Source organism: Epinephelus lanceolatus, chromosome 5, assembly GCF_041903045.1.
Source record: "Epinephelus lanceolatus isolate andai-2023 chromosome 5, ASM4190304v1, whole genome shotgun sequence".
NCBI classification, from domain to species: domain Eukaryota; kingdom Metazoa; phylum Chordata; class Actinopteri; order Perciformes; family Serranidae; genus Epinephelus; species Epinephelus lanceolatus.
The window spans coordinates 19,985,424-20,008,094 of NC_135738.1; the positions used below are offsets into that span (position 1 = coordinate 19,985,424).

The following is a 22,671-nucleotide window of genomic DNA, read 5'->3' on the forward strand; positions in this document are numbered from 1 at the left end:
CTTAGAGGGATGTATTGACAGAAATGCAATACTATATAATAAGCATGTTTTCTGTAGAGAACCATTGTGTTTTCATTCCCTTAGAAAGAGCTGTTTATATCACAGGGTCCGCCATGTTTCTACAGTAGCCCACAACAGACAAACCAAACACTGGCACTAGATAGGGCCATTCATGTTTTCGCGCCGGCCACCAGTTATCAGCCTCTCTGCGACAAGCCTTGTCAGAAGATTTGTAACATGATGCTGCTTTTTTTTTTTTTTTTAAAGATGATTTTTTATGGGCTTTTTGCCTTTATTGACAGGACAGAGAGTGAAATGGGGAGACAGAGAGAGAGTGGGGACTGACATGCAGCAAAGGGCCGCGAGCCAGATTCAAACCCGCGGCCGCTGCAGCGAGGCGATGCCTCTGTACATGGGGTGCCAGCACTATCCACTACACTACCGATGCCCCAACATGATGCTGCTTTATTCAGTGTTTTACCAGTTTAAATCACCTGGTCCGTTTGTTTCGAAGAGGTAGAGACCTCTGCGGATAATTCGGCTCCTGGTAGAAACCTCCTGAATGTCTAGATCTTAAGTTACCAGAGAAAAAGAGGCGTGCATACATTAGCTGGTGCTGGGCTAGTAGCCTGTCTCTGTCATGCCAAATAGCCTTGAAGAAACACTGAATTGTAGAGTGAAACTACTTTATTTGGCGTTTTTGCTGGCTTAAATCACCTGGTCTGTTTGTTTTGGAGAGGAAGAGACCTCTGCAGATAATTCGGCTCCTGGTAAAAACCTCCCGAACAATGAAAACTCAAAAGAATTCTAACCAGGAGACGTCTCAGCTGGTTGCAATCTGCAATCCTCACTGCTAGATGCCGCTAAATCCCTCCAAATCGTACACACTCCTCCTTTAATATTTTACTTTAATCGCTTCGTTTGTGGATAGAAATTCTCAGTGTGCGTAATAACCAGGCAGTCGCTACAAACCTACAAACACTTTTTTTTATTAGGGTGCAGACATCCATTCAATATATTAGAAAACCAACGTGTGAAGAAAGGCTACATGGAATTTTACTTCAAAGGGGGGTATTATTCAAGACTAATATTTATACACATATAATATACATAACCATGCTCCCTTGTAAGAGAGGAATTGATGAAAAACTATGAAAATAATATCTTTATCGATGGCAATAATTAAACCATCCATAGCATGATAGGCTTCGACAGAATTTTATTTTCTTAATAACTGTGCAATGACCTTTGACCTTCAGCTATGACTTCGCCCTCTACTTACTAAGTGAGAGGGCGCTGCTCAGAAATAAGTTTGTCTGTCTGGAGGACGGGCAAAGCCTCGCTCATCTTTTATTGCTTTGCAGAGAGTAAAGTGCTGTGGTCGACTGACCGGGTCGTTTTTTTTTTTAAGAGCATGGAGTGTGTCTGTGGTCACAAAAATAAAAATGCATGTGGGGAAGTGCATAGGTGGAGAGGTAGGTGGGTTCAAACACTTGCATGTGGAAACAAAACAACCCAACAGAGCTTTGTGGACTTCCCCCCCGTCGTCAGGACGGTGCTGAATGTAAAGACAGGGCCAGAGCTGTTTTTATTTTTCAAAGAACTACACCAAAACCTTCATTTCTTGACAACACATTAGATTTGACTGTGAGCGGGGTAAATTCGTGAATGTGTGACGTGAGTGTGTCCACAAAAAAAAAAAAATTAATAATAATAAATACTAAGTGGGAGCTTTAAGGCCCAAGCTGCCTTGTGCGCTCGTGGAATGTGCATGGAGGAAGTATGTGATGCACGCATAGGAATGTGTGTGCATGTTAGTGTTCCCCTGATGCACAGTCGTAGAAGATGGTTCATGTGTTGCACCAGCCGTGGGCATTCTGGCTGTCGTTGAGTCTCATGTTGCAAGTGTGGTAGCTTCTGACCAAAGCCACAGGCCTTCGTGCCATGGGTCTTCCTGTGACAAACGGGCAGTAAGGCACACAAAAGCCTCTCCAGCTGTTCACGGAGAGGCATCACAATCCAACTCAAGCTGTGGTGTTCATGTACGTAGGACATTCTGCTGCTTCTCTCCCCCTCTCTCTCTCGCTCTCTTTGGCACTGGGAGGAATGTGTGGACGCAGGGAGGGAGGGAGAGAGGGAGGGATGGATGGATGGATGGATGGATGGTTGGATGGAAGGAGGAGGGGGTTCCCTGCTCTTCGTGTCTCTCTCTGTCTATTTGGAGAGTTTGCTGATGACACGGATCAGTGCTCCATTTTCATCTTTAAGACGCTGGTTGTCTGTTCTCAAGTCGACCAGAACCTGGTGGTAGAAATTTATTTCACATTAAAACAATATATTAATGGCTTAATGATTTTATTGCTCGCTTTTATGTATGTACTGGATTATAAGATACTGGACTTTAAAGGTATACTATGCAGGATTTTCCTTAATTACATTTTATAGTTTCACACAGAAGTAATCCCTCTCAATCCTCACTTATGACCCACTCTCAGTGTGGCAGTGTGAGAATCTGCCCTCTGCCTGTATTTTCCTATTTTCTTCTTGTTTTCTGTGTTTGGGATGTTTGTGGGCGTGTACCACCACAGCGCTCAGGTGAGGTCAGGACTTTATATAAAGGCAGTGACCAGGTGCCAGACTGTACGCAGCAGGCATCCAAGAGACAAATTGTAGGAAAAAACGCAAATGCAGTGTGGCCAAAAATGAAAGGAGAGTAAATTTGGCCCTGGCTTTTACTTTCACTTTTGCTGGAGAGCATGTTTACAAACAGTAACCAAAAGTCCTGCACAGTGTACCTTTAAAATGACATGTTACAGGCAGTTTTCACAGCAGATAGTTTGACAATTTATTCATATCAATGCTATAAATTTTTCTAACAAAGCTGATGCCCCAAATGTAAAGGAAGCAGGACACCTAACTCATATTAAACAGTTAAGAGGAAGACAGCAGGGGTCACTTTTAAATTTGCTAGGTTTTTGTAAACCATAAGGATAATGATCTTCTGCTGTTTTTGCTTTAGTGCAATGCAAATAAGTCATGTTTAAATCCTCTACGGGATACACTACAGTGTCAGAGGCCTCCAGAAGGAGCTAAAAAAGTAAAGAGGCAGAAAAAAACTAGAAATATCAGCACAGAAATGATTTTCAATCTTGTTTAAAAGAGGGTATTTTATTAAAAAATAAATCTGTATTAATCCAAAAATATTTTATAGCATGCAAATAAAGATAAAGAAATAGTTTGACATTTTAAGAAATGTATTTATCTGCTTTGTTACGAGATTTAGATGAAAAGATGAACACCACTCTAGTGCGTGTACGGTAAATATGTAGTGAATACAAATATTCAGGTATGACCAATTATTCCTGATTATTTACTAGGCCTGCTTAACATTTTTGCCAGTCGACCAGCGACACCACTCCTGAGACTGAGGTCACCTTTAGTCAGACTAGCTGTTTCCCCTTGTTAGCAGCCTTAAGCTAAGCTAACCAGCTGCTGGCAGTAGTTTTATAATCACCATAAAGCCATGAGAGTGGTATCAATCTTCTCATCTAATTCTCAGAACGATATTGAATCAGCATATTTCATCAAAATGTTGAATTATTCCTTTAACCCTTTGAAACCTGAGCAAAGTGGCTTGATTTATTTCAAAAACACATGAAGAAGGCAACAAGCAACAAATGAAGAAATGCCCAAAAATAGAAAGAAATGAGTAAACACAGAAAATTCAGAGTAAGAAAATTAGTCTGGGGGAAAAAAAGGTAAAAACAAACAAGGAAGTTATGTGGAAAAAGTGATTAAGGGTTTTTTTTGTTATTTGTGGAACATTTCTTATCAAGTTTCTCATTGCCTTTTTCCCTATGATTTAAAAAGGTATTGCACCGATTAGCTCAGGGCTCAAAGGTTTAAACTTGTGAAAGGTGTCTGAAAGCAGCACAAGAAAAATGAAGTCACTGTATGACTTGTCCGGACACAGTTCTCAACATGGAGGCAGCTGAGCTGGCAGCTGGCAGCTAGCAGCTAGTGATGCTAACTCCATAACCAGTGCTAATCAACTGCAACAGTGCTGACAGACCTAACTGTGTTACCCAGGGGAAGTGGAGGGTGTGTGCTACGCTTCCGCGCTGTTCTGATATCAGTGGTAACTGCCGTATGAGCACAGTGCAAAGTGGCTGTGATAAGATGTCAGTTGGATACACACATGCACTAAGATACACGTGAGACTGGACTGAATTTCCACAACATACCACAGAGAAGCTCAGATTACAACACTCGCAGATGGAGCATAACTTCATTCTCTGCTCCAGACGCCATCACTCCACCAAATCTTTACATAGCAAAGAGTGGTTTGCTGCTATATTAATGCGCTGAGTGTCACAAACAGGATGTTTAAAGAAAAGGATTTTAATACCTATCGTTCAGTATTGCTGGAGACATCAGACAGTTATGAGAGCGCAGAGATCAGATGGGTTTGAGGTAGTTGTTAGGTAGTCCAAAAGAAACATCCATTATGAGAAAAACCAAAGACCACATTAATCACAGCAGAAGACAATGACCAACCCCCCCTGAAAAACTGTTGTGAAAAGGTGTACTGTGTAAAACAACTCTTCAGTGTACCTTCACAACACCGCTGCCTGCACAAGCTAAAGCCAAGCTAATCAAGCAGAAGCATGCAAAGTGTCTGTGGCCATGACAAGACTCATGTCCTCACCTTTAGCTCCTCCTCCAGCTCTGCCATTCGCCGCTCCAACATCCTCCGGTCCTGACGCCGGGAAAACGGGAGGGAGTGAGGGGCGGAGAGGAGGTGGTGATGTAGAGTAACAGGAAAGACCACAGAGGGTGAGCGAAAACAGGTGAGAAAGTGGTTCAAGTGGAGAGAAGAGAGGAGAGAGTGTCAATAGAAAGCAATGGTGGCAGTAGTGAGGCAGTCGAAGCTACAAAAACAACAACGGTTAACACCATCGGCAGGGATGCATTACCTTTCTCTCCAGCTCCAGCAGGGCTGAACAGTCACTGAAGCGCTCCTGTCTCTGTTGGATACAACAGATCAAACACGTTAACATCATCATCACAACAGCAGGTTTACATGATCACTTCAAGGCCTGGGTGCAAAAATACATCATTAATATCAAAGCTACAACCTGCAACATCTTGATGTGGATGTCCATTTGCTACATTTGCTTGTTTGCTCACTTGAATTCTTCTGTATTTATTTACTGTATTAAACATAAACAAGCTTTTACGGCATGGACAATTTAACATGCAAATACACCAAGCATAACCATGATCCTGGGTGTAAAGCTTCCACTACAACCTATGTTATGTCGACGTCTGATGATTAAATGTTGCACTGTTTGCTAGCTAGCAAGCTAAAGCTAGCATTTGTATTATTGTTTGTGGTAACAATTTATCACTACAACCCAATAAACAAACTCTTGGCCCACTGAGAAGTGTCCTACGTTCCACACTAAAGGTTTCAACTGTCATGACTCATGAGTGCGCCATCTGGGTACTGAGTACTACGATACTACGATACTTCTCAGTGTGAACAAGTATCTGATTTGAGACACAGCACAAGTGAGGCTGTAGAGGCAGAATCCCTGAATGTACTGATGAGACAAAGGGTACATTGCATTGCTAATGAATCCAACTTTTCGTTTGTAAGAGGATGACTGAATTATTTCTTCTTTTAAAAATCCACATTTTGTGCTTTCATGTCACACAATACAGATTGAACTGAGATCAACATCTTGATCCAAAAAACACAGACACAGATGTGTTGTTTTCATCTTCAGAAGTAGATGGAATAAATACAGTAAGGTTTGAGTAGACGGCATGACAGGTGATAGCCACCACCTGGCACAGAATCAGGAATTCAAAGGAAAAAAGATGTCAGTACTGCTCACAATTACAGGACCTGTTGATTACCTGTTTTACCACTTTAAGATGTTTCCTTTTGCCTTTCTTCGAGGAATTTAACAATAACAGTTTGTGTTTAACTTCGTGAGTGTGTCATCACCTGTGTGGCCTTTTCCAGGTCCAACCTGGTCTGACTAATAATCCTCTGGGTGTCCTGCAGCTGAGACTGGAGCTGACTGTTTTCTCTGGAGACCTCCTCAAACAACTGACACACACACAGACAGACACACAGAGCAGTAAATAACTGGGACAAACAAGAAAAACACAGTTTCTGACCTCAAAATCACTTCAGTCTGTCTGACCTTCTTAAAATCCTTGGCGTCAGAGTCTCCTCCCTGGGTGCAGTCGTTAAAGGACCTGAGCAGACGAGCAGAGGTTAGAGGTCAGAGACACTGCTATCACTGAGACTGTGCTGACAGAGTGAAGAAAGAAGGAAAAATCGAACAGGTCAAAGGCTGAATACATACCTGGAACTTAAGTTTTGGTTTGTCTGTAAACAGAAAGGACAAGCAAACAAGTTATGTCTGGTGTCTAAGGTTACTGTCAGTCAGTCATACCACAAATAAAGACACACACATACACACACCTGTGGATCCAGCCCACTGCCTGAGAACTCTTCCTCTCCACTGGGATCATTGTCATCACTCTACAGAAAGCAAAGACAATGCATGTTCTTATGTAATACTAAAGTTACAACATGACTGCCTTTGTTTTTTCATTCCTGCCTCAGTTTTCCAGATAAAAAGATTTTAGAGGCGTTTACCTCCCCGGTTCTCTGTGCCTTCCTTTTGGCTCGAGCTTGTCTCCTCTCTCTGCGCTCCCTGGCCCATCTCTCCGTCTCGCTCTCCCCTGTGCTGGCCTCAACATCTGGAACAAAGCCAGACAGCAGTGGTTTAAGAGCTAATCAAATGTTTCAACAAACATCGCTGCATTGTCAAGCTTTCCTATTTGTGACAAAAGGGAAGTGGTGATGCGAACCTCTCCTGTCAGATGTCTGAGGGCGTGGAGTGCCAGCGGGCTGTGTGAGGCCCAGCAGGTCAGACTTCTGCAGGCTGGCAATACGAGACCTCCAGCTCACTTCCTGTAAACACAGCATCCCCCGCACTCTGTGACGTCACATGACATTATATAAGAGCAGCCAACATAGGCCTATAACTCTGATATATGGCTCTCACCCCCTCCTCTCCCTTCTTCGCTTTTGCCTCCTTCTCTTTCTCCTTCTCCTTCTCTTCCTCCTCCTTCTTTTCTCTCCCTTTGTTGTCCGTTTTCATCGTCTTCTCTGCCTCCTGCAGATCTGTTAGCGTCACCCCCTAGATGTGAGAAAGAGAAAACGTGTGCACTAGACTGACACACAGTACTTCTGTGAACACCTGGGTAGGTGATGTCTGTACCTGAGTGGAGCGGCGGGACTGCCGCGCGTGTCTGGAGCGAGCCTTCCTCTGTGCCTCTGCCTCCTCATCCCGCACTGGCGTCAGATATGATCTACACATGTCACACACTTTTAGGTTCAACAGCATCAGGCCCACAATTAACAGACATCAGCCCTTTGACATCCACACACACGCAATAGCCTTGACTCACTTGCGCCTCTGCTTGGCCTCCTGTTCACCAGTGGTTGTGCTCCGAGAGTTAGAAGTGGTGACGGCAAACTGATCCTTCTTTTCTGTCTGTTCCTGAGGCAGTCTTATGGAGAAATATTAAGCGGTGACTATCAGATCTTTTAGTTGAGTGAGGAAAATTAATTTGTATAAAAATGGATTACCTCTGAGCCAAGACACTATTAAGGCGGCTGAGTGGAGCGGGGCTTGTTCCTGTGCTAGCTGAGGTCACGGTGGGGTCATCCAGTCTCTTTCCATAAGATGAGCTAGAGAAAACACAAAGCCCGTTGGAAACACAAAGGCATCTTTCACAGTCTCACACACTCACACACACACAAATTAGTATTCACTGCTGGGGGATTGTAATAAGCTGTGACACAGCAAAAACAAAAATCACACACCAACAGGAGAGCAAACAAATACAAGTCGGGCAGTGAGCAGCGTGACTGACCTGTGAAGCAAAGAGGGGGTGGAACTAGTGAGATCATTCCCTGATTGACTATGAAGGCGCCGGGTGTAAGAGGAGCTACGACTTAGCCAACTGAGGGAGAGACAGGGTGACAAGGGCACATATGCAGTGACTCAGAAAAACAGATTCTGGTTTCACAAGCGCAGACACATATGAGAGCAGCGGCCCACCTGTTGGAGTTGTCAGGGCTGCTGTCTGGAATACTGAAGAGTCTCCGTGTTGGGATGGGCGGTACCCGAGCGAGCCTCGGCTCCTGAGAACAAAGGGTGAGAGTGGTTCATCAGTTTTTTTTATACTATGATTCAGCAAATGGAAGCTGTGAAAGAAGCCTTTATTTGAAGTCATGTTATAAAAAAATAACTGGTTTAATGGGCATATGAATCCTTGAATCATGTGAGCACCCGTGGTGCGTACCTTGGTGTCGGCTTCAGAGCTGAGGCGGGGACTGGAGGCAGAGCGAGTCATGCCCAGGACAGTCTCTGGAGGTCTGCTGGGGTCCTGCGTGGAGTCAGAAAGTCCAGCTGAGCCCAGAGTCACCGAGCTGCCTGCTTTCCTCAGAGACGTTCTCCAGGAGCCTGGGGCCTCTGTGGCCGGGGGCTTGCCTGGGTCCTGCTATGGAGCAAACAGAGGTCATCCACTGTATTGTTGTCATACAGCTGAAACACACATTCGATTCTCTATATAACATCTCTGAATATTACCTTTTTGACTTGGCTTGCAGCAGTACTCGTTGACATGGAGGTAGGAGGCAGGCTGGTGGCGTTGCGTTTGTTGTTCAAGTTGTTTATGATCTCTCGGTTTTTCGCTTTCTCTGCAACCGTGCAAAGGTCAGAAATGAATAACTCACTGAGAGAATCATAAAGAAGTCAGTCATAAAACCCATCTGATAAAACATGTCAGCTCTTTAATTCAGCTCCTATGTCAAATATTATTACTAATCACAACTCAGACTCCCTTCAGACATTAGCAGCTTCTCTCACCCGACTCAGCGTCACTCTCCGATTCGCTCTCCTCCTCTGAGCTGGAGCTGCTGGAGGCCTTCCCCTGGCCCTGAGGCTGGTTCTGTCCCATCTGGCCTCCTTCCTCCTCCTCGTCCTCAGCCGGGCTGCTCTGCAGGGCAGGGGGTGGGTGCTTCTCCCGCTCGTGGAGGCAGATCTTCTCCTTACTGCTCATACGAGAGATAGAAGTCCTGCAGGGGCGGGGCCAAGGTGGGGTGGAACAACAGGTGGCATGCAGGGAGCTGATCAGTGAGGGCAATCATTCCACGTGCAGCCAATTAGAGCAAGCATGCGCCGATCAACACTTCAGTGGGTGGAAAAGTGGGTCACTTTCTGTGATGTCGTGTGTGGCACTGCTGTCTTATCACTAGATCACCATTTAGTGATATGAAACTTCAATCTAGAGCGTTTTAATTGATCACTTATTTTTGATAATGTCTCCTCAATATATGATGATGCAAACGTCACACAAACCCACAAATGTGTGTCCCAACCACATACAGTATACTAGAGTAAGTATATGCTTTGTACTGTTTAGATTTTGAACTATTTTGGCTTTTAGTGTGTGAGAAATTTACCTATATTATTCTAAAAGGGCAACTCCATTTTTTTGTGGTGGTGACGGTGATGGGGTGAGGTTATATCATTCTGTCTTCAGTCTATAGCTTCCTAGTAGTGAACCTTTGTTTTAGCGGCAAAGTGCTTTTTTCCCAAGCCCTTCTAAAAACGTTTTCCCACGTGACCTGACATATATAGGTTTCTGCATGATGATGTTGCTACATAAAAACCGCTGAGCCCCCCTGATGTGCCTCTTCAAGGACTGAGCAAAGCCTTCTTTAAAAACTGTGTGTTACCAATCTTACGCTCCTAATTTGGAAGCAGAAGCAGAAGCAGACAGGAGTACCAGCTGGGAAGCTAAGCAAGGTAATGCTGTGAACGACACGTTTGTTGGTGTTATTGTGTGTCTTTCGGAGCTGAACTAACTAATCGAGGCAGCAGTAGACCAGCAACTACTGTATCCTGCAAGGTAAAATTACTGTGTTCTGCTAATGGAGTCTGGCTTCGGAGAGGGCATAGACAAGTTTCAGTTTCAGTTCAGTCGCCCATGAGAAAGGCCTGTCTGACAGCAAGGTAAAGCAGTGAAAATAAACTAAATATAGCATACCCTTGAAACTAGATTTTTTAAAGCTTGCTATAATATGTTTTGTTGCTGCCCCCATCAACAGCCACCAGACTCTTTTAACAGAAAAAAACGAGTTGCTGGATGACTTTCATAACCAAACTAATGTGGCGTCCACAGCAGTACATTACTTGGCTTCTATGGCGGTACTCCTGTCTGCTTCTCATGACTTGGAGCAAGTTGACTGCCATTTACTGTTGTAATACACTGACTATGGCTCTACTATGGATCTCCTTGTACACAAAGCCCTACATGGGCTGATACCGAGCTACAATGCTAACTCCCTTGTTAACTATTTGCCTCCAGGAACGCTGCGATCATCTGCTGCTGGTTCATTTGAGGTTCCCAGCAACAGCAGGAAGAAGATTTGGAACGCAACCTTTGTCAATTACGCCCCAAAGCTATGGAACACATGACCTATAGATATCAGGGAAGCTGGCTCACTAAATATCTTTATAAGAAAGCTAAGAACTAATATGTTCACTGTAGCCTTTAACTAGCTCTGACTTACTGATACAGGTCTGACACTCTTTTTTTTATGCTTTTACTTAATATTTACGCTTCACACTGCTGCAACCCTTTCAAAATCTTTGTTATACTGCCCTATTGTTATTATTATTATTATTATTATCATCTATGAACATGTTAAAATACAGGAATAGTATAATTAAATATTAGTTGAAATATACAGTATACATGTAGCATTATATCATACTGAATTTAAATAAAAGTTTAATAATAACAAATTAGCACCAGCTTCCACCTCCAAATACGCATGATACAGTCACATTAAGTCATATTGTCAGTGAACTGTGTGTGTGAGGGATGAGGACAGGGAGGGCGTCAGTGTTGTAATGCACATCACCACTTTTTGCTAACAGCTGAGGGCATTTCTATTTGAAAAACGCAGAAAAGAACGCAGATGAAGTCGACCTTTGAAGTTCACAATGTGAAAACTCAGCGGTATGTTGAGTTGCCAGTTATTTAATTAGCTAGATTAGCCAAAAACAGACATTACTGCCTTGTCATTTATGATATTATGATAAATATCGATACAGTGATAGAAAATTATCATGATGAAGGATTTTATCAATACTGCAAATCCCCCCCAAAAAATGCTCCTTTAAAAGACATATTATTCAATATTTTTCTTAAGTTATGCAATGTTAATTTTTTATTTTACTTACATTAGTTTTTGTGAAAGTATGCCTGGGCTGATTACCGTTCTCCCTCTCTGTTGCAGTGTAGGACAAAAGTATCCATTAAAACCAGGCTGAATTTGAGGAATTTTAGAGTGTTTATATTTTTCATTTATCCAGTGTGTTCACACTATAAAAACAGCATTCAGTATGAAACTGGGACACAGACTGCCGTTGCCCGCTACGTCTATCCAGTGTCATATCAGTGGATAGAAGCAACAAGGTTAAAAAAAAAAAAAAAAAAAAAAAAGAAAGAAAAATGCCGGGAGGTTTATCATACCTGCATGCAAACTACTGGAACTGGGATTACTGGGATTCAGCTGAGGAACAGCGTAGCGTGTGCCCACATACTCACACACAAACACATGCCTGCACACCAACACACTGGCACTGACCTGCGTGTGCGAACTGGTACCATGGAGATTGGCGGGCTGGTCTCAATAACAGGAGTCTGTTTCTCTTTCTCGCTGCGTAACTGAAGAGGAATATAAACACACATAAACATGGAGAACATTCGCTGCTGTAACACTATCAATCATATCAGGTTTATCTAACTGAGTGAGATAGTTGTGGAGCCTATGTGGAGGCGGACTCACGGCGTTCTGCTTCTTCTGCAGCTCCTCCAGAGTGTCCACGAGGTTCTCATCTGCAACATCTAGAGGTGTTTGGCCCTAGAAGGACATCGAGAGTGCACCATCAGTCAACGCACAAATAAAGGCTTCAACTTATATAACAGCTCATGCAGAGGAGAGGTTGTTTGTCTCGCACTCACCACGTTATTGACAGCACCCATATCGCACATGTGGTCAGCCAGCAGGGAGCAGGCCTCCTCCTGCCCCCAGTGAGCTCCTGCGTGCAGGGGCGTCCACCCATCGATGTCCCTGCTGTCCACGTCCACCCCGCACTGTAACAGCACCCTGAGGAGGGGAGTGAAGAGGGAGGAACGCAAATAAGCGGGGGAGAAGATGAGGAGTATTTAGGAGGAGAGGCTATGAATAAAAGCTGTTTGACTTTGTGTGATACCAAATTAAGACAAAGCTAACAAGCTGTCATCCCCCTCATGTGTAGAGACCGATTCTCACTTCAGAACTTCAATGTAGCCTTTGGCAGCAGCAACGTGCAGAGCGGTCGCCTTGGTGTTTGGGTGAGGTGTGAGGGTGCCACCTCCTGCCAGCACCGCCATGGCGTCCTGGAGCATGATCCTCTCCTCCTCCTTTCTGGCCTTGTCCACGTCTATGGCTGTGATGCACACGCGAACACACAGTGGTGAATGACAAAGCAGACACACACACACACAGACATCAGATTTTAGATCTTTTAAAGCCGAATAATCACTTGTTTTATCTATAACACACACAATAAGCTGCAGACAAAAGACAAAATACCCAATTTCACATTCATTTATCTTGTAGGCTCTTTATCATCTGTAACTTCAGTTGCATGATGGATCGCAGCGATGTCTGTATTTGTCAGTGATAAAGATGTAAGCCTGGAGGTTCGGCACACTCCAGTACTATGAAGGTCACAGAACATTTGGTACACAGCAACTCTGCCCTCATTTCTTTGCCTATTTTTGTGTCCTCTGAGCGAGACACGTGCTCTAAACGTGACCACTTGTAAAAAACAGGACAACAATGTAAAGCAGGTTTTTGGGGCTTTTATGAGAATAATTTTAGAGGGTTTTTTTCACCCCAAGTAGCCTGAGCTGTGTATGAGTTCCTAATTTATTCCACCCATTGAAAATTTTATGGGTGCCAAAGCTGTAGAAAACCGCTCATTCAAACCACATGGAATATGGAGCAAAGTACCTAAAAGCACCTAATCATCCACACTGTGCTCACATTGTTTCAAACATCAGCAGCCTTCAAGCAGCAGGTTGAAAATTATGATCTGATACTTCATGTACACACATACTGTAAGTGTTTGAAAAAGTTTTTCCAAAAGAAAGCCTGTACCCATCAGTGAAGCAGAAAGTTCTCGGATAATTTGGCACCATTATTTAACATACTGATACTTTTGTTTCCAAAATGAAAAGGCCTAAAATACTGGCCTAATAGCAACAATAACAACTTATTCATGGGGTATATTTCTGATAGAATGGCATGTTGTTGCTGTAAGTAGGACAAATGTTAGTTGGAAGTACCAGAATATAGCAAAATAAATGTTCTATGAATAGTAAGAGTAAATACTAGGAGTGCAACTCATGGGGTCCCGAAAAAAAGGCAGAAAAAGCTATCACAATTTAAAGGATTACTTCACCAATTACGTGATCATTTGTATAGAACTTATGCCCCTCATGTAGCACTGAATTCATGAAGAAAACATTCTTGCATATCCTCATGGTGAACGAAGAATCCAAAAACCACAAAAATTCTTGATGAATCTGTGTGAAAGGGGACCGCATATAACAACAGCAAAACTACATCAAGAACATCCAGTGCAGAAAATTTATCCAGTCATATGCTCACTGCTTCCCAAACACATGCATTTTTGCCAAAGCATTACTATTTAAAATATTCACATACGAGAAGCGTGCCCGGTTAAGCACGTGCATTTAAACTCTGCTCATGCACTCCACTGAGTAGAGTTTAGGGCTGTCCTGAGTACCTTTTTTTAACATTCGGACCTTAATTTGTCTTCTGATTAAATCGGAACCGTTGAGCAGTGCCGTGCACTGTAGAGCCGATGCGCTGCTGGTTCTGCATGCCTGAATAGAATATAATGTCTATAGCCTTACTGTTCTGTGCAGCCTTATAGACTCAGCTGAGTAGTGATGCACGGGTCGACCCGTAACCCGCGGGACCCGCAAATGGACCTGCGGGTCGGGCAGCAGTGATCGTCTGTTAAATCGGTCTGTAAATGATATTTTGACATTATTGGCTATTACTGTCATGGCATCCGAAGGTACTGATGCGTTGAGCAGGTGACAGTCCGCGGTCGTTTTCAAAACACACTTGTGTCACGCACTCCAAAATGAAACTTGTTGAAACTTTAAACAATAATTTATTGTACAAAACGGGGGAAACAAACGTTGACAAAAATGGTTCCATAATTCATATTAAATTCAAAAGATAACGAAAAAACAGCTACAAGTTAGAGGCAATAGTGATAAAGTGGTAAAACTTGGCATTGATCCACAGCCTCAGATGGATGCGCTCAAGCGTGCTGTGCGCACAAGCTCAGTTGGTAGGCTACACTATATTTTCACATTTTTAACAATGCAATTTTAAAGTTCTGATTTTTATTGATAACCTACATTTACCAACAACAGAAAGACTACATTTAGCACCAAAAAAATATGTTAAAAAAAAAAGTAAATAAAAAAACGAATATCGAATACCAAATTTTCATAACGAATACCTATCCGTAGAAACGAATATTCGAATATCTGAATATTTGGGTACAGCCCTAGTAGATTTCAAACGCACCTTCTATCTATCAATCTATCTGTCTATCTATCAGTCTATCTATCTATCTGTCTGTCCGTCCTTCCGTCCATCCATCCACCTACCTACCTACCTACCTACCTAAAATGCATAAAATACTGAGCATATGACTGGATAAATGAGACTTGGATAATACTGCATGAGTTGTGTGAGAGCTTTTAAACAGATGTTTTGGTATAGTTCTACTTTTGTTAGACATGGTCCCCTTTACTTTAATTCATTAAGTATTTTCTCTGCTCTTTAATCTTTCATTCAGCGTGGAGGATTGCGAGAAAAACAAAGTTTTCTTTACCAAATCAACATTACACGGGGTGAGTATCTGATATACAAATAACCATTTTGTGGGTGACGTATTCCTTTAACTGAATGCATCAAAGATAATACAGTTAAATAACTAAATTTAAGTGTAGAAAAAAATAGATCTTGATGGGAAAAATAAAGCAACTAAAGATAATTTATCTATTTATTTATTTTTTAAGAAAAAATACTTATTACATGTAAAAAGTGCATTACATAATCATGAAAAATGCCCATGATAATGTCCTAGAACCCAGGGTGGCATATTCAGCTGGCTTGTTTTGGTCAAAAAACACCTAAAGCTAAAAACCTAAAGATATTCAGTTTACAAAGATTAAAAACAGAAAAACCAAATCCTCACATCTGTGGAGCAAGAACCAGCTAATGTTTGGCAAATGTTTTTGTTTGAAAAATGACTTAATTAAACTATTAATTCTAATGATAACATAGATGGTTACATTTTGTAATAATCATGTATTTGAGATTATCTTATAGATCATGTGCACAGCCATGTCCCAACAGGAAAGACAAGATGCAGCATTGGACTTTAAGGTGGAATGGGGGTGTTAATGTGAGCGATTCCTCACCTTGTTTTTTGATTTCCCCTTTAAGAAGTCTCTCCATGGCGTCCTCTGTGGCTACGTCCAGAGGAAGCTCTCCTTCACTGTTCACTGCTCCAACGTGAGCACCATGCTCTATCAGGTATCTTCAAAAACAAAAAGTCAACATACAGTGTTGAGTTGAGAATGAAACAGTTAAACCAGAATATGATGATACATATTTCTTAATTGTATAATAAATATATAAACACTGACAGTGTTTATTCAACTGTAATATACATATTATTCACGACCATAGCATTTAAACAGTGACTCAGCTTCAGTGTCATCCTAGGACTTTAGGGTATCTGAGTTATAACAGCAGTGATGCGTCAGTGTGTTGATGATCAGCACTCACTTAGCAATCTGGATGAAGCCACAGGAGGCTGCAGCGTGCAGAGGAGTCCAGCCCTCGTTGTCCCCTCTGTTGACGTCACTCCCACTCTCCACCAGGAACTGCACCATCTCAGCATTTTCATCAATGCAGGCCTGCCAGAGGACACACAGCTACATGATGGATTGCTATACAAGTGTTTATTGTTGGTCGTTTGTTATGAGAATCCCCACTACGCCCATTTAAAAAAAAAAAAAAAAAGCACACGTCAGTCAGACTACAGTTTCAGTACAGTAGAGACGATCTTTGACCCACTTCGTTTTGGTTTGTTGTGAAAGTCAAAACTAAAGACACTTCCAAAATCTGTTAAATTCATCTAAAGCACTGGGGCTCAAACAATGACTACTGTGTCTACTTGTAATGACTTTCTGTTAAGTGGGCCGCTAAAGGCCCTCAAGTACTTTCCAAAACAGTCATTTTGTGGCGTGAGTCAAACAGCGAATCTATTTAGCTGCTTTTCCTGAAGCGAAGTCTAGCTGAGATCCCAGTGTGATCCGAGACAAGTCCCGAGATGAATCCCATGAGGATCTCATGGGATTATGTTATGATATGTTGCTTTAATGTTTATGAGAAAAACAAGTCAGAGGGTAGGATCTGTGAATGCCTCTTTTTCAAGACAACAGCTTTTATACTGCAAAAAAAATCTAAGGTTATTAAATTCATTCCTTTAAAAAACAAAAGTCATAAAATAGCCAGTGGGGTAAGATGATATCAGACTGTTTTAAATACAAACATATTTCAAGAATTTTATAGAAATAAGTGTGGCCTTAAAACACGACAGACTGAAGCAGATCTCTGCACCAGTATCAAAGGAAGTTGATTTGTACTAGGAAAAGAACGCAATAACTTTCCAACTTTGTTGTTTAAGTAAAATAAAATAAGAGTTTTGTGATTCAGTTATTGACAAAAATGACTTTAAAAGATCTGTTTTGCAGTGTACGTTAGAAACTACTGCTGAAAAAGATAATGAGCAGCCTAAATTGAGATAATCTTCGGTCTCTGGTTCTAATAAGGAATACCTCAAAGTAATTACTGATTACTGCAGAAACTAATATGGAGTGCCCATAAACAATCCCCAGGGCCTGAGGGAATATCCTCATATTGCTTGTTATGTCTGAAAACCAGAAGTTATACAAAAAACAGCCAAATGCAGCAAATCCTCACATTTGTGAAGCTGGAAACTGAAACATATGAGGCGCTTCTTTTTGATAAATTACTATAACAATTTATGTATTGCTAAAATAGTCAACAGATGAAATTATTTTTTTGTTGGTTGACTAATTGATGAGGTATTTCTTTATGTATTTAAGAAAATAAAGGCTTTAGATATAAATTATAGACAAAGACAAGACTTGTGAGGCTGTTAGGTATGTTCATTTGCATTTCCTAGGATAGCGAGGGAATGACCCACTCTTCTCTTCCTGGTTGGGTTGGTTAGGTTTAGGCAAGGCAAGTTAGATTGGTTAGTGTTAGGGTAAGCTAAGTGCTAACATGCCAACATGTTTCCACTGAAAATGCTGATGTTAAGCAGCTAAAATATTCACCATGTTTACCATTATAGCATAGTATGCTTGGCACTTAACACAGGTCCAGCTGAAACTGATAGCAATGTTTAATTTATTATTTAGTTCACCTTTATTTAACCAGAGAAACCTCTTGAGATTTAAAATCTCTTTTTCAAGAGTGTCCTGGCCAAGACAGGCAGCAACATAAGTTACAGACAGACAACATAGAACAAGTTAAAGCTCTAAAACAAGCAATATAAAACACAAAATAAGATTAGTATAAAGAAAACCCAAAAGTATGTTAGAGATTAACCATAAAATGCAAAAAACAGCAACTACACATGATTACAAAGACCAGCTAAGACACACCGTGACACTGTCATATAGAAGACTGTGTTCAAAAATCCTGCAACAGCGCTTTGAAACAGCCGAGAGGAACCAATGAGAGCAACCTGAAGTCCTTCTGCAGAAGTTCCACATATAAGGAGCTGCATACACAAATGCTCGTTTGCCAAACTCTGTCCGTACCCTTGGTACAGACAATAAAAACATGATTTGTGAGCGGAGAGCAGCCATTTTCAATTTGGCATTAGTTATGCACGTATTTGGTCATAAATCAAAGTACAGGACTGAGTGAAATTCTGACCTGCAGGCAGCAGTACATGAAACGTTGAGGGATCACCAAAGTCATTTCAATTCATCCTGAGGGGGCTTCAGTACCATATTCAACAATCCATCCAACAGCTGAGACATCTCATTCAAAACCGAAAATATCAAAGTCAGTAGGATTATCCTCTTAGAACCATAAATGTCTACACAAAATATCATGGTAATCCATCAAACGCTTGTTGAGATATTTCAGTCTGGACCAAAGTGATTCACTGACAGACTGACAGACATAACACTGCCACCCCTAGAGTCGTGCCGCTAACGTAGCTAAAACTGCAGTGTAAAACAGATAGAAATCAGCCTGAAATGAGTGTTAATAACAAATATATTAGTGATTGGTGTAAAAAAAAATAAGGGCAGCGACATAACTTCTTATTCATTTTGATTGGGCCAACCTTTATGTATTCTTATTTTCCCACTGTGATACTAATTTCATCACTAAGAGCTGATGAGATGACATCGGCTCAGAACAACACTGCACCCCCTAATGTGACAGCACTTCAAACCGTTCATTATCATCAGTTACTCTGCAAGACGTCGCAGAAGCAAGTGTCTGTAGTCACACAGAACCTTGTCCATCTTAAGCCACCTAAGAGGCTTTGCTTTTGGGCTAAATCAACTAATCACAAAGCTGCTAAGAGTCTCCACCCTTCTTCATAATATGAGATAATTAGTCAGGTAGTAGGGTGGGGGGGAAAAAAAGACGTGGTTGCCTTAAGAGCCAGAGATGAGGCTTGTTCGACAAAGCAGAGCCAGGAGTTTGGCGTTCACTGGCAGCAGAGGGGGATCCCTCTGAACAAGTGGGTGCTCCAAGCCGAATGAATGAACAGAGGGCACTTCTCGTGCCCTCTGCGTTACGAGGGTGCACACACACACTGCCTCCCAGCAGACTCCTTCACTGGGTCATCAAGTGACTCATTGTGGAAATCGCCTTTGACAACAGCAGCTTGTGCTGTTTGAGGAATGTTTTCCATTTCTTCATCCGAAATCCCTAAAGTCCCCACCATGGGGAATTGGCAAGGGGAAGGAGAAAGAGAGGCAGAGTGAAGAGGAGGAGGAGGAGGAGGGGGAGGGGAGCAAAGGAGAGAGAGGGAGCACAGTGGAGAAGACAGAAAGGCTTTGGATGGAGAGGATGGAAAGTTTGGAGAGTGTGAGCCTATATTTAATTCTGGTTGCCAGGCAGCCGATGAGCAACAGGGGAGAAAGGGATGGAGGGCAGGAGAGGGACCACACTGGGTGACGGTCCGACATGTGGATCGACCCAAAAGAGGGCACGTTCATCCAACATCGTGGCAGGAACGCACTCAGAGCCGGTCATGGGAAGGCAACTTTATCAAAAACACACAATTGGCTCAAATTAGGGGGAAAGCACCAATCATCTCGGAGCATGACATCACCGCCAGCACACAGCTGAACCATAATTCAGCTCCAGTGGGCAGGAAAATTAAAAGCACAACATCTTTTATGTTGACAAGCTCGCCTGAGATATCAAAGTTGAGTCCGTGTGACTGTGAGTTCAGTGTATGCAGAGAGGCAGGCAATGTGTTTATGACACGCGGCATCATAAAAGCAGAGGAAATACTGCATCACTGAGGGCTTGTGTGACAGTGATGTTGTCCAGGCTGCTCCACTGTGTTATGACTGAAGTCAAGGGGAGGAGGGACCTTAAGGCTGAACTGCATTAAGACTGGAACGTGCTCAGAAGAAGTGCAGCCAATTTGGGACATGCAGAAGCAACAATGCTCAAAAACTGAATGTATAATCCTCTTTGATTCTGCCATAGATGTCCTGCTGATAGTGGTAGCAGACATGCTTTTAGTTTGCTTTCCTCCCTAAGACCTGTTGATCAGATGATGAAAAAGACCTAGTATTTTACTTGACTCCACCAGGGACTGTGTGAGTCAGTGCCTTTTAATGTCTAAAATGATCCCACAGACTCTGAGGCGACCGGTTTTTACAGCTATCCCCATATATCAACATAGTATGCCAGAAAAAGAAGCCTATAACTCAGTGAGCACAGCAGAGAATGGCCCAGCCTCCCAACATGCTAATAAACTAACACACAGGCCAGATATACTGCTGCTGGAACTTTAAAACAAACCTACACATGATAAAGTGACGAGTTTAAGCTAATTTATACTTACAGCTTTGTTAAAAGTAAAGGAAATGTTTAGTTTACCGCCTCTAACTAACTCCGTGATGAGTGAATTCAACGCTTCTTCGCTGTAAAGGATAATTAACGGATAACCGTTGAGCGCCAGTTAGCATAAACTCAACGGTTATCTCGCGAGCACGCACTTTATAATTAACGGTTAAAGAGTAACCTACCTGATGAAGCGCTGTCAGTCCGTCTATGTTGGCGTGGTTGATGTCAGCTCCCTGCCGGAGCAGCGCTGCCACCTCCTCCCGGTCCCCGGCGGAGCAGGCGGCCATAAACACGGCTCCTTGGGCGAACCGGACTTTCGCCCGCCGCGTCCCGGAACCGCTCGAAGTTTCCCGGGCCTCGGATCCCGTCCGATCTGTCTCCGAGCCCAGCCATCGCTGCAGCTGATCCTGCCGTCGCTGTTTGGCAGCTTCGGACCGGGAATGGTCAGTGGCCGCCATCTTCCCTGGTCTGTCCGGACAGATTCAGCTCATGGTACGAGGAGAGGAGCGGAGTCGCTGGTTTGGATTGAGCCTGCCCCGGGCTGTGCCCCCTCTGGTGGAGACAACCGGGAACCGGATGGTGAACTTCACTGCGAACTTCTGACTGAGTGGCAGTCCTGTGCTGCCTTCATGGGGTACTCGGAAATCTCTCATACAGTGGGAGGGACTGTGTATTTTCTTCTCAACACTGCATTTACGTTGCCTTTTCTTTTCTTTTCTTTTCTACAACAGTCAGACAATGATGGATAACTTAAAGACAAGAAGAAAAATAAGTCTACACAAGTTAAAGTGCAGACAAATAACCACAATAAATGATAAATAAAAACGATTAAAATAAATAAATAAAATTAAAAGCCTGTTTTCCCTAACTGAGGAATGTTACATTTTAATATTTCAGTTTAGTAATAGATCATTTCAGGACCCAGATTCTTAATACCTTGAGATTTTAGATTTACTAAAAGATTTTACTCACAATTTAACTGAGTTTTAAGTTGTTTTAACTTATGTAAACTGTTTTTTCTTTAATTTTATTTATTGTACATGTGATCATGTGCTTTGTGTTTTAGTGTAGTGTTGTGTAACATTTGGAGACAAATAAAGTGATTGATGAAGTAACCATTGATTATGAAGACACTTGAAAAAAACAAACTTTATGATTCAGTGTAAATTCTCTACTGACACCAGTCCATTATGGACTTAGAGTGAGTCTGGGTGTGAATCACAATAAAGCATTGTACTTAGAGTGTCACAGAATTAGTGACAAATAAAAGTGGAATAATAGATATAATTTACAGATAGGCTATATACATGAAGGTCAACATAACTTTCAGATACGTATGTTTTACAATAAATCACAGACTGCATTCTTTCAGAGGCAAACTAAAAATAGTATCCCTAAAATACTATTTGAGTGAATATATATCAGAGTTGCTCCTCAGTTCCCATATTTCCGACACCACTTGAAGTCGCAGTCACGTAGACTAACTACGCAACAATAATAAAGGAGCATGTCGAGCGTAAAAGGTAAAAATCAGTGTAATCTAAAAATCTAGTTCAACAAATATTTAGTCTTTGTAGCTGACGCGTTTGATGCCAAGATTCCCCGAGCTTATCAAGGACACCCGGTTAAACAGCTTGCGCAACAGACCACAGCTGATAAGACGGTGTGTGATGATGAGTTAGTTATGATGTGTGAGCAGGATGAGGGGATTCCCGATATGCGCCTCTACTCCTGACAGTACGGCCACCGTTAACTGTCTCTAGTTAATCATTTTTATTTAGCAGCATTTATTACTATATCATGTATCTTGATTTATTAGTTGAGGTCAAAATTTATGCCCCTTAACGCTCATACCCTCATGTTTTTAATGTGATAATGACAATAAACTGAACCTTGAACCTTATTATAATATAAAAAAGTATGTATTTATGTATGTAACTTATGTATTGCTGCACAATTAGCCTATGTTACAGGTTACTGTATCACTACATTGCACTTTATACTTTACATTATACCCCATACTATATTATACTCTACTATACTACTCCATATCATGTTAATGTTACATTGTTTTATTACATTATATAATGTATTATATTTGTATTGTAATTCTTATTATTACTGAGAAACAGTGAGTATTATACTGCTGACTCTGTTGTTAATGCTCACATCACTGTCACTTTTACCCTGTAATTTTTGTCTTTAATTGTTCTTGTAACTTCTATTCATATTTTGTATATTTTTTTATTTTTTTG

The 22,671-nt window shown here is 41.9% G+C and overlaps 1 protein-coding gene across 8 annotated transcripts; it reads right to left on the minus strand.

Moving 5' to 3' along the window:
- Window positions 1–973: 973 nt before the first annotated feature.
- On the minus strand, window positions 974–21,004 carry LOC117262461 (protein phosphatase 1 regulatory subunit 12A). 8 transcript variants are annotated; one of them, XM_033635438.2, is made up of 26 exons: window positions 20,599–21,004; window positions 16,061–16,191; window positions 15,691–15,809; window positions 12,443–12,599; window positions 12,133–12,277; window positions 11,957–12,031; window positions 11,756–11,835; window positions 8,964–9,172; window positions 8,685–8,794; window positions 8,398–8,595; window positions 8,154–8,236; window positions 7,966–8,055; window positions 7,679–7,780; window positions 7,498–7,599; window positions 7,308–7,398; window positions 7,092–7,226; window positions 6,895–6,997; window positions 6,680–6,783; window positions 6,503–6,562; window positions 6,384–6,406; window positions 6,219–6,273; window positions 6,017–6,121; window positions 4,977–5,027; window positions 4,709–4,759; window positions 4,409–4,424; window positions 2,163–2,301 (listed from the first exon to the last, which is right to left on the minus strand). In XM_033635438.2, exons 1-25 carry the CDS (start codon window positions 20,872–20,874, stop codon window positions 4,416–4,418), a joined length of 2,664 nt encoding a protein of 887 aa, XP_033491329.2. In that variant the 5' UTR covers window positions 20,875–21,004; the 3' UTR covers window positions 2,163–2,301; window positions 4,409–4,415. The 8 variants fall into 8 exon arrangements, with proteins under 8 accessions (XP_033491326.2, XP_033491325.2, XP_033491324.2 ...); XM_033635435.2 differs by lacking the exon at window positions 4,409–4,424 and having other exon boundaries at window positions 974–2,301; window positions 8,964–9,148; XM_033635434.2 differs by lacking the exon at window positions 4,409–4,424 and having other exon boundaries at window positions 974–2,301; window positions 8,398–8,592.
- Between the last annotated feature and the right edge of the window lie 1,667 nt (window positions 21,005–22,671).

Excerpts from the sequence above, each read along its gene's own strand:
- LOC117262461 (XM_033635433.2), bottom strand. The coding sequence starts at position 20,874 with ATGGCGGCCACTGACCATTCCCGGTCCGAAGCTGCCAAACAGCGACGG. Across the intron at positions 12,278-12,442 it reads GGCTACATTGAAGTTCTGAA|GGTGCTGTTACAGTGCGGGG; the intron begins GTGAGAATCGGT and ends TCCCCTCCTCAG. Across the intron at positions 7,781-7,965 it reads ACCCCCTCTTTGCTTCACAG|CTCATCTTATGGAAAGAGAC; the intron begins GTCAGTCACGCT and ends TGTTTTCTCTAG.